At 31.3% G+C, this 12,244-nt stretch overlaps 1 protein-coding gene across 7 annotated transcripts in view; it reads left to right on the top strand.

Annotated features, from left to right (window-relative positions):
- The first annotated feature begins 439 nt into the window (after nt 1–439).
- LOC112703277 (protein SABRE) overlaps nt 440–12,244 on the top strand; it is a 30,942-nt gene continuing 19,137 nt past the window's right edge. For 4 of the 7 annotated variants that reach the window (XR_003154538.3, XR_011864076.1, XM_025754660.3 and 1 more), the window contains exons 1-9: nt 440–745; nt 1,688–1,799; nt 2,667–2,957; nt 3,201–3,463; nt 4,284–4,497; nt 6,524–6,694; nt 6,798–6,875; nt 8,494–8,760; nt 9,572–11,671. Coding sequence is in view for 5 of the 7 variants with exons in the window: in XM_025754660.3 (XP_025610445.1) it covers nt 675–745; nt 1,688–1,799; nt 2,667–2,957; nt 3,201–3,463; nt 4,284–4,497; nt 6,524–6,694; nt 6,798–6,875; nt 8,494–8,760; nt 9,572–11,671 (3,567 nt within the window). In the remaining 2 variants the exon portion in view is untranslated. Of the gene's footprint in view, nt 746–1,687; nt 1,800–2,666; nt 2,958–3,200; nt 3,464–4,279; nt 4,498–6,523; nt 6,695–6,797; nt 6,876–8,493; nt 8,761–9,571; nt 11,672–12,244 lie in introns of those variants that run through there. The other 3 variants (XM_029288004.2, XM_025754663.2, XM_025754662.2) reach the window with 3 other exon arrangements.

Below are 12,244 nucleotides of genomic sequence, written 5' to 3'. Positions count from 1 at the left end.
GCAAAAAAAGAAAGGGGATGATGAAGAAAAAGGGGAGAAAATAATGATGATAATGAAAACCACAACTACCATAATGTAAAAAAAAAAACAAAAGATTTAGTTTTCTAACATTTTTATTAAATTAAATACACCGATAATAATTTTTTTTCACAATCATTTATAAATTATTTTTGGATAATTATTTATGCATTAAATTTTAAAATAACTACTTTAGAAATACGACAATATATAATTTGATCAAAATCAAACTTACTAAAATATTAATTTTTTTAATTTCTAAAATTTAAACACAAGATTATTGATTTAGGAGACCAAATTATTATCTTGAAAAGAAAAAAAAAAGAAAAATGAAACACCCACACAATGTACGGCGTACACGTGTCGCACATCATCTTAATTTACATTTTGTTTCTCATGCACTACCAAAAGACAAGTATGATAGCAGCATGAATATGCATATGCTTCTTTTTCATGTCCTCTGATCATCAACCACCTAATGGATCGGATCTTAACCATAACACTGCAACGCTCTCCTAACGCCACGCTTTTCAAGACTCAATCCCCTTTCCTCATACGCAATCCCTTCTTTTCAAACAAATTCTAAGCACTTCAATTTTAAGTGTTTCTTCTTCTCCTTTCATCAATAGACACATGATTTTTCCCTTTCGGCAAAAATGGAAGTTACTCCTGCTAATTTCGTGATTGCGTTCTTCTCATTTTGTTTTACAGCGTTTTTCACGTTTTTGTAAGTACTCCCAAACAATGTTTTAATTTATATTTTGAATATTAATTTTTTTTAGTTATTGTTACTTTTTTATGCCTTTGTGCTATGAATGCAAGGTTTACAAATTTTTAATGGATTGAATTAAATTCAAATTCTTGTTGCACGTTTTAAAATTGGGGAATCAATTGAACTGATAAATTGGTTGCTAGTAAGTGTGCATGTGTGTAAGCAATGATTGTTCCTCATGGGCATGAAATGGATTATGGGAAGGAAAACCCATGTGATTTTTAGGCTTAATGGTGGTCCTTTTTTCTTGTTGAAGAGACTTCCTACAATTGAAGGGAAAGATTGTGGTTAGTTGTTGGGAATCAAAGTTTGGATTGATGGAAAGTGAAGATATTGCATATGGAAAAATGAAAATGGATGTGTAAATTTACATGCATAAGACTCTTTACTAAACTCATTGCAGTAGATATCTGGGTTACTTTGGTCTTCCCATGGCTTAACAAGATTTACATTGAGTGACAAAGTGTTCTTTTCTCTACAAAGTAATTTTTTTTCTCTTGATAGTTGGAACAAAATTCTGAAGATTTGAAAGACTGGTTTTGTTGGAAAAAGAAGAATTTGACAAGGAGGTTGAGCAGCCATGTGTTTAATTAATAGGGATCATTGCTTGTTTTATTAAGTTGTCTGAACATTGTCCTTCATAAAGTCTTCCATTTTCATGTATCAAATTTCTTGTACAAGAGTCTTTAAAGTTCATAGAGATTCATGAATCATGACTAATCGATCATGTAGGCCTGGGAATTTCTTTATTTTCTTAAATAGTTATGCATCAATTTACATACTAGGCTTCAAGGTTTAATATTAAACGTTCGAATGTCATTATTTTGTTTATATTATAATTAGTGTTTCATGAAAGAATCATGTTGTTACCTGATTATGACGATGCATCCACTGCAGATTTGTTTGTGCATTCTCGGTTTGGATTGTGAGTAAGATTTTGGGTGCAAGGGTTGGATTTCGAGTTGGTGGATGTAATCGTATAAGAGACATTGTCGTGAGGTTTAATAAGGTTATTCTTCTTCGCCTTAACTCACTAGCTTATTATCATAGTAACAAATTTTGATGCCAAGGGTAATTGATGTATATTGACTGAAGAAATTAAATAACATTTTCCTCTAATCTCTCCAAGTTTCATCTGAAATGTAATATTCCTAGGCTATCAAATCTTTGGTGAAAAAGCTATGATGAGCTTAGTTCCTGTTTGGCCAAGATTCTTCCTTCTATTAACTAATTTTTTATAAAAGAGTGTGCAATAAAAGTTGGTTTTGCTGCATTTTGTATAGAATTAATTTCTAATTATCATATCATCTAAGTAATTAAAAATCATATCGTAAAACAAAGCACTTTCTTGTGGAACTGTTAATTTTTTTTTTTTTTTTTTTTATTCATAACTCATTCATGTCTCAACACTCCATGAGTGGAGAATTATTACAATAATTGGACTCATTAGTCGATACTAAGAGAAGACACATAAATTCACATTTTCAAAAGTTTAAAACTAAAATAAAACAAAGAAATGTAGTATTTGACTCAAAAAAATACCAAACTCTTAAATAATTCTGACTTTAGTTCTTGACATTCCTTCTAACTAATGTTTTTATTGTGTGACATAGATTGAGAATACTACCACTGAAAGTGGTTCTAAACTTCTAATTATCCCTTCCCAAATTTATTCATACATGGAGTATTGTGCAATGTTCATCCTTATTATGAGACGCTTGGCTCAATTGATTTGTTTTGATTATTCTCCAAATCCTAAATTATGCTTCTTTTATTCTAATGATTTATCATGTTTATTTTATTTTACCTTTTTTTTGAACAAGAATTGTGTCTACAAAATCTGATGCATTATTATGTTTATTTATGACATGAACAGGGTGCTGTGGAATCTGTATATGTTAGTGAAATTAAAATCATCTTGCGTCATTCCTTGGTCGAACATGTTGCGGGTGTTAGTTCTTTGGATCCAAAATTGCAACTATCAATATGCAAGTTAGAAGTTGTTACAAGACCTTCTATTAAAAGCCCTGCAAAGAAGAAAACTCAGAAGTCCCGTGCTCGTAGTTCAAGCAAGGGAAAGGGAAAGGGAAAGGGGAATAAAAAGTGGATAATGATAAGCAACATTGCCAAATATTTGTCTGTTTGTGTGACAGATATAGTTCTAAAGGTATGCATTTATATCATTACAATTTTCTTTTAGTTTGCCCAAATTCATGTTGGCTGTAGTATTTTTAATACTGCTGTGTGTATATATTAACATTTATTAGTAGAATTATTTTCTTTGCCAGGTAAAACAAAATTTTAAAATATCATGTCTACTTTTATATTTAAACTTGCTTGTATCTTTTTTATTTAGACCTTTTTAGACACTTGTCTTTGGGTCACTCAGAGTCTCTTTTAAATGACACAGACACCTAAATTTGCACTTGAGATAAGGGAGTTGAATGTGGATATATCTAAAGATCAAGGGTCTGAAACAAAATTGTTTGTTAGGGTAAACATTTTGCCCATTGGTGTTCGTATTCATGGGCCTCAAATGGGTGATCAATTGTCCAATCCTACAAGAAAAGGGTACATTGCTCCTAACCAAGCATCTGCTACAGCTGCAGAAAAGTCTTCTGGTTCTTTTATGTGTGAAAAATTCAACGTTTCATGTGAATTTGATCATAATAGGTACTATTCTTTCCGATATACTTTTTAATAGAAAATATTAATCTTTCACTTCTTGGATATGTGGATGAAAAAGAGGAAGTGGACTTGTGTGTAAGACAAGAACAAGTTGATATGAAAGGAGATCTAAGGGAAAAAGTAATAGTTTTTATTTTCAAATAAATGTTCTACAAGGGTCTACAACATATAACATAGAGAAACTATTACCTAATAAACATTAATTTACTTGATGATTGTTTGCCTGAACTTTGGTTTAAATATTGTTATCATATATTTTCTGAGATATATTATTCTTAGTTTGCAAGTCTTTAAACTATTTTTGTGAGAAGACATTAAGTCAAGTCATTTGTCAATTCTAATATGAAAATGTTTTACTTGATAAAGTATCAATCAATCTCAATATCCTTGGTTTTGTTATATTGCAATGGATTCTGACTATGAACAATGCTAGTTGTTGATTTTGTTGTCAAGATAAATATTGATGGGAGCTTCATATTTTAGTCTTGGGGTCATCTAATATGGTTTCTAAGTACTTCATATTCTTGGGAGTTTCAATTTGTTAGCAAATGAATTTTGAGTGCTTTTTCAAGAGGATGAGCATGTTTTGAAACGCCTCATATTGGCTAGAATTGCATACACCAATGAGTACCAGTTTGAGTGCTACTGATTAAAAAAACAAAGTCTACCTTTTTCAGATGTTGCCATTGTAGTGAGCTTATTTGATTTTATATTTAAATTCTTTAATTTTTCTTTTTTCTTAATATTTCATTTTATCCATCCATTGCTCCTTAACTATTCTCTTTCTTTTATCCTTTGGAGACAGTGAAGTAGGTACAATTATTAAGAATGTGGATATTTCTATTGGAGAGATCATGGTGAATTTGAATGAGGGGATTCTGGTTAAGAAAAAGAGTTCTTTGGAATCTCACTCTACCCCTGATATAAGTACAACACCAGGTGAAGATTCTATAAGCACACCAGAGCCATTAAGTAAGCAGCAAAAACTTGCGGCCAACATTTCTAAATTTCCTGAGAAGGTTTGGTTTTGATTTTTTTTTTTTTTTATAGTTATTTGGTTACCTTTTTGCATTTTTTTTTAAATCACGATGTGCATTTCTAAGCCTTATATACTAGAAGAAAATATATATAAGTTTGATAAACAACTCTGTTTATGTGGGGTAGAATTCTTGCAACTATCCTCAGATAATAAAAACATATTAAAATCCTAGAGAATACATCAATATATAATATATGAGGTGCATTTTACTGCAACTATCCTTACTTTAACAATTTCTTTAATTATCATTCATGTTTAAATATTTCATTATTATATACCTTGCCAAAATATCTAGAGATTAGAGAGCTGGAAAATGTATTATCCTCCCTGTGGACAATGATTAATTCATATTTTTTATTTAAATCTATGATAATTTTTTGTACTCTTCTTTTTCCATTTATTAAAAGTAAAATTTAGTTGGTATCTTGAAGTGAGTGTTGGGTTTGCCTTATAACCATAGATTATTCTATCATTACAAGTTATAGGAAAAGAAAAGAAGCTAATTGTTTGTGGAAGTCTGCTATATAGCTTTGGTTGTAGTATAATTCTCACACCCAAATGATTTGTTATACATAAAAGTTTAACATGTTTAACATAGGGAAATAGTAAAAAGTCTTTTAGAGGAACCTTACTTTTAAATATGTTGATATTAGAGGCTTTGATTCATTAATAGTTCTTTTTAGTTTGTTCTTGCATTTAAAAAATGTAGATATCATGTTTTGGATATCTTTTCTTAGCTTGAGACAAGTCTTCGGTCTTTTCACCATAAACATCTTTTTGATATAGTCCCTCTTTCAAAATATGCTAGATGTTTTATAGGTTATTTAGTTTCACCATATTATTATATCTAGTAGTAGCTCATCATGTTTTTCAGAAAGGGTAAATAACACATAGACTATTTGGTTAGAAATCTCAACTAGTTACGAAGTTGTACTTTTTGAAAATATGAGTTGTCATTGTCCCTTCTTCTAACTAAACATTTTTTTCCTAGTTGTATTGTGTTGGCTCTGTATTTTTGAAAATGCTGAACATTGTCTCTCTTAGGTTCTTTGGCTTGACTCTTAGTATGGTTTTTTTTTTTTCTATTCTATCTACTCACATATAAGCCTGAATGCGGGTGTAACTATTTTATGGAATTTGCGCCTTTTCTTTGGTTCTTCCCTTCTTGTTTTTGTCGTTCCAAATAGTAGAATAAATGAACTATTAAACTCCTAACCGTTTTTTCTCATTAAAAAGTTTTCTTGTTTATGACAAACAATTCCATAGACTTCGATTTTCTTTTCTGTTTTTTGCCCTTCTTTTATGTTGAATTGCATGGGTAATTTTTTTTTGGCCTTTTGACAACTTGCTCAAACATTATACTTCTTCTATCCATCTATAAGTGTCTTCTTTAGGCAAATTAAGTCAAATTTTTCTATGTTTGAGGCCATTTCGTGATCAATCTTGATTCAAAAACTTTAAAAGACATTATACATAGACAATGTGAATACATTCTTTATTAGTTGCCATGCTGTGGATAACTCTAATTTTTATGGTTGTCTAATTTCCCCCAAACCAAGAGACATTTCCTTTTTAAACACTGATTTTGCTTAGGGAAAAATGTGAATTCTTGCAAGCTACTCAAAATAAATCTTGGCCAAGATATTAGAGCCTTTATGATTAAGTTGTCCTGAGTTGGGTTCTTGTTCCCCTAGTTCTTCTAAATAAAAGTTAAATATCTAAACTAGGGAAGATAGTTCTTGGCCTTTGGTACTTCATGCCTAATAAGCTTGTGCAATTGGGATGTGTTTAAATATAAAGGCATGTGCATACCTTTACCTAATAACTCATGCCTTGGTATCTTGCTTTTGTTTATTTCGTTAATTTAATTTGGCAATTTTAGACCCCCTTGAAAGTAAAAGCACTTGTTTGCTTTACCATCTATCATTTTTTGTTTTAAAAAATTATATATAGCGGTTCTTAAAATAATTTTAATGTCAATTATTGAATTATAATGTCATTGATAGGTCAGCTTCAACCTGCCAAAAGTGGATGTAAAATTTACCCATCGGGAACATGGTATTTTAGTTGAAAATAGTATCACGAGTATCCAACTGAACATCAACAAATTTCGATCCATTGAGGATGTTGGCGAGATCACACAAGTTGATGTCCAACTGGTGTTTAGTGAAATTCATGTATGGAGTATGTTTATTAATTATTAAAGTTCTTGTGATATGATTTTTCTCTTTTCATCTTGTTTCTGGCTAACAGTTTTCTTTTGTACGATTGATACTACAGCTACTTAGAGAAGCTGGTTCTTCAATGTTGGAGATATCCAAGTTGGATCTAATATTTTTTGTGTATGTTCCAGTACAGGCAAGTAATTTGCACTCCACATAAGCATCTTCTGTGCTTGCAAAAATGGTACTTTTTTGTGTTTAATCAATCTATTAAGTAGAAGCACATGAAATTCCTACCAAGGTGAGAGTATGCTTCTAGGCTCTTTGAACATCTACAAAAGTACTTATAGGTCATCGACTAAAATGGCTCTCCCATTAACGGTAGGATTCAATATAGTCCTTTTGGTATGAAATATACTTCATAACAAAACCATAGTTTAGTCCCTAATAAAATTTTGTTCACCATATTAGTCTTCCAACAATGTTAGTCATAAAATTGGCCCTAAATTAATTGAAAACAATTATCACATTATTCATGTAAATAATATTTTTACCATATTAGTTATGGTTATGGATTAATGTGATAGAAATCTAATATTTGAATGTTACAAGATTAGAAAAGTTGATCTATTCACATGGATTGCCTTCAGTAAGTATCTATTAGTCTCTCTAAATTGAATGAAAAACATTATAATTTCCATAAGCATATTTTACCAAGGGTCAGGATTAGCTTACAATTACATTAAGTGCAAGTCTTGTTAACTTGTACCATTAAATAACTTTTGTTCTGTTTTTTTCCAAGAATTGTGAGTTTTATCAATCTAATATTTAAGTTAAGATATTTCACCACATAGATCAATTTAAAATTTTATAAAATTTGGAAGCTATTTAATTTTCATCTTACCACTTTATTGATGTATAATCCAACACTAAAAGTTATTTTACTGTATAACTAAACAAAATTTACAGTGAGAGTAAACAGATCCTTACCTTTTAAAATTTATATATGTACATAATTAATTACAAATCAAAATGAATAAACTAATTATCACGAAAGTACTACTACTTAATTTCCATTATGTTTATTCAAGTTTTGATCGATCTACTATGTTTATTTTATAACCATCCACTAACTGCTTTGAAATTAGCATATTTTAGTCTTTTATGAATTATAACTTATGTTTAATAGTAACAGACAAGAGCTTATTTAAACTTTATAACACACAAAAAAAAAGATTGTGAGGTTTATAAATCCTCTCACCTCATTTTTACTTAGAGGATTCTAACTTTATCAAAAGATTTCATATTTTGCATTTAACTACTCTATTGCCATAAAGTACAGACTAGTTCTTGCTGACTAGCCTCATTGGTTTTCTTAGAAGGAAGAAAGACAAAAAATGGGGGTATTTGACTGGAGCATAACTCTCTTGGTTTTAATGAAAAGCATTCTAATAAGGAAACTATAAAATATGTGATTCCAAATCATGGAGCATGATCACTTTAGGGGGATATTTATTTTTCTGGTTGTTTTTTGTGTGTCTTTCTTTCTATAGGTTCTTGTTTTGCTAATTTTTTTAACTAGGATCATTCATCCTTCATATCTTTGAATACCCTTTCCTTTTTAATAATACATATTATTGTTCTATTTGTAAACAAAAGTACATGTGTAATCTAATTCTTGCAACTTTTCCCTTTTGGGTTCTATGTGTTGTGGTGTTGTTCAATGTATATTATATATTGTAGATTTACGATTCTTTGTAGTTTTTGGGTACACTGATCCTTCAATTTGGTTCTTTTGTTTTTTTTTTTTTCAGTCATTGTCACCTATTAGAGCTGAAATTGAAATTAGTCTCGAAGGTTTTCAATGCAATATCCTAACTAACAGGTTAAGGCATTGGTTGCTTCTCCATTTGTCCACGAAGAAAAGAATGGTTCTTCAAGAAGATTCTTCTGTTGTAAAACCAAAACCAAAACCAAAACCAAAATCTACTGATAAAATGGCTATCAAGTGGAAATGTACGGTGTCAGTTCCTGAGGTGACAATAATGCTTTCTGATATGGCCGGATCTCCGGCGTACAATGTGAGTGCTTATGAACATGGTTATCACTATTTCATAAAATAGAAACTTTTTAAATGTTGAAACATTATCTTGAAAATTATTAGATTGCTCACATTTTGTAATTAACAACCAATTTCATTTCAAATATGACTTTTTGGATGTCTTGGGTGCGTTGGTCAGTCCTGAATTTAATGACTTGTTTAAGAAATAAAAAAGATTCGGATCAAGTATTATTGAGAACAATTCATGCATCGGGTACACAGATATAATTTGAGTTTTGTTGAGAACAATTCATGAATCTAAGTTTATTGAGCATGTGTTTAATGTGTGGCATTAGAAACATGAAGTCTTAGATAGACAAGTATACTTAATCATGAAAGTATGCGTGCATATGTATATATTTTCTAATAATAACTATATAAATAGTGTTTCTAGTTTATTTACTCCAACAAGCAAGGGCTTATTCAACATAACACGATATAGCCAAAGGATCATTTTCTATTATTGTGAGCTTATTGCAGTTGTTGTTTTCCTTTTCATGTATTTCTCTACATTTTCAAGCTCCAAAGGATCATTTTCTGTTGCTGGATTTTAGTGTTCTTTAAAGGGCATTAGTTGATAATTTTTATTGTAGGAAATTAAGTTACTCGGTGGTTTGTGTTTGATTTTTTTTTTACATTTATTTAGCTCCTTAAATCTCCACTAATGTTTATTCAAGATATGCTGTTTTGGATGAAGTTATCTTTTAATATGTTTTAGCCATATTTGTTAGCTTAAAGATTTTGTCAAAACATTCATTGGCAAGCATCCATTTACTATTTTCAAAATCTAGGGTTGCTTACAATCATCACATCTAGTTGCAAACAACATTTCACATATGGGGACTACTGTACACTTTGAACTTGGTGAAATAAATCTTAGCTTGGATGATGAATATAAAAAGTGCCTGGAAGAAAGCTTTCTTGGCATGGAAACAAACTCTGGCTCCATTATGCAAATTACAAAGGTTAGTTTGGACTGGGACAAAATGGACACAAAATCCTCCGAAGAAGACAGTTCTAAGGGTATGCAAAGTTTATCAGTTACTATAAATAATGTGCGAGTTGTTGTATCTGTAAAGCGTGTAGAACCATTAATAGCAGTAGCAATGCCCTTGCAAGCATTATTAAAAAGCTTATCTGCTTCAAAGAAGAAATCAACTCAGATCACAAAGCCTCCTCCACCAAAACCTCCGTCTGGAAAGGGAGCTAAATTGGTGAAATGCAATCTGGAACAATGTTCACTGTATATATTTGGGGAGACCGAATTGGAAAATGCAGTTATTCCAGATCCCAAGCGAGTCAATTATGGTTCACAAGGTGGTAGGATTGTAATAACCGAATCAGCTGATGGTACCCTGCGCACTGCAAGCGTAATGTCCAATAGTGAATACCCAAAGCTTAAGTACTCTATCTCTCTTGAAATTGTTCATACAAAGTTGTGTTTAAATAAGGAAAAGCAATCCACTCAAATAGAACTTGAAAGGACTCGATCCAATTATGAGGAATACATAGAGGAAAATGATAGGCCAGTGACAAAGGTGGCTTTATTTGATATGCAGAATGCCAAGTTTCTACAACGCTCAGGTGGCGTTAAAGAGAATAGTACCAGGTCACTTTTTAGTGTTACTGACATTACTGTGAGGTGGGAGCCTGATTTACAAATATCACTGATGGATTTTGTTCTTCGATTGAAATCTGTAATGCATAATAGCAAGCTTCAGGAGCAAGGTAATGAGAATGTTGAAGATTTGTCTAAAGCTAAAGATGCTCCAATACCAGAACCAAGACATGTTGAGAAGAAGAAGAAGAAAGAACAAATTTTTGCAGTTGATGTAGAAATGCTAAATATATCTGCTGGGTTGGGAGATGGAGTTGAAGCAACAGTTAAGGTGCAATCAATTTTCTCTGAGAATGCTCGCATAGGAGTGCTCCTCGAAGGACTTATGTTTGGTTTTAATGGGGCTAGAATCATCAAGAGTAGTCGAATGCAAATTTCACGAATTCCTAGTAAATCTATTAGTTCATCTATTGGCCCAACCTTGGATTGGGTAATTCAAGGACTTGATATCCAAATTTGTATGCCATATAGACTGCAACTTCGAGCTATTGATGACGCTCTTGAGGATATGTTGAGAGCTTTGAAGCTGATAATTGCTGCTAAGACTAGTATAATTTTCCCTGTGAAGAAAGAGAGTTCTAAAGTCAAGAAACCTAGTTCAGGGGTAAAGTTTGGATGCCTAAAGCTTTTCATACGCAAGCTAACTTTTGATATTGAGGAAGAACCTATCCAAGGATGGCTCGATGAACATTATCATCTGCTAAAAAGGGAAGTGGGTGAGCTAGCTGTTCGGATGAACTTCCTAGATGAATTTGTATCAAAGGCCAATCAAGGGTCGAAATCTAATAATGATGATACTACTACTGTTAATTCTTCTCAAGGAAAGAATGTTGATGGTAATGATATTGAAGTTAATGCAAGTGACTCTTCAACTATTAATTCTATGAGGGAAGAAATTTATAAACAATCATTCCAACAATATTATCAGGCATGTCAGAGCCTAGTGTTATCAGAAGGTTCAGGTGCTTATAAAGATGCTGGCTTTCAAGTTGGTTTCAAACCAAGTGCTTCAAGGATTTCTCTTTTGACGTTATCTGCATCAGACTTAGATGTAACCTTGACAAAAATTGATGGTGGAGAAGATGGGATGATTGAACTTCTAAAGAAGCTTGATCCTATCATTCTTAAACATAATATACCATTTTCGCGAATGTTTGGAGCAAACATTGTCTTACGCACTGCTTCTCTTGTCGCCCAGATTCGTGATTACACATATCCTCTTTTCTCTGGAAGTTCTGGCAGATGTGAAGGCAGCGTTGTCTTAGCTCAGCAGGTAATATTGACAATCCTGATTTGTTTCATCATTCTTTATATCTTTTTCATTAAGTTGATTTCATATTTTTACCATCAAGTTAAGGTTTAATAGGTTCTTTTAATGCTATTTCAACTACTAGCTTATGGTGTTTTACAAATTGGAACTTCTATAATAAATGGTCCAAAATTCAGTTCATAACATTCTCATCCTTCAAAATAAAATGTGATTGGGGGATCTGTATATCTCACAAGTAGATATAAAAATAATTTCAAAAATATAGTTAGAATACTTAGAAGTAAATGACTACATAACTAAATTAAAAATACTATTTATTTATGATAAATAAAAGAAGCAACAATAGGAAAAACAAAGATAAATAATTTATATTCAAACTTTATCAAAACCATATAAACTTGTAATAATATTTGAAAATTGTTCCATTTTAGTATATCGTTTTTATGTTTACTCTTTTTCATTATAGTGTTCACTATATTCATTAGCTACTTTCCTTTTCCTTCGCAAATAATCTCTTTATCTAGCATTCCTTTTTTTGTGATATTATTATGGTTGCGATTAAATAGACACTCAAAA

The sequence above is a fragment of the Arachis hypogaea genome, chromosome 7 (assembly GCF_003086295.3).
Source record: "Arachis hypogaea cultivar Tifrunner chromosome 7, arahy.Tifrunner.gnm2.J5K5, whole genome shotgun sequence".
Classification (NCBI taxonomy): domain Eukaryota; kingdom Viridiplantae; phylum Streptophyta; class Magnoliopsida; order Fabales; family Fabaceae; genus Arachis; species Arachis hypogaea.
This window is presented reverse-complemented; position numbering and strand designations above follow the sequence as displayed.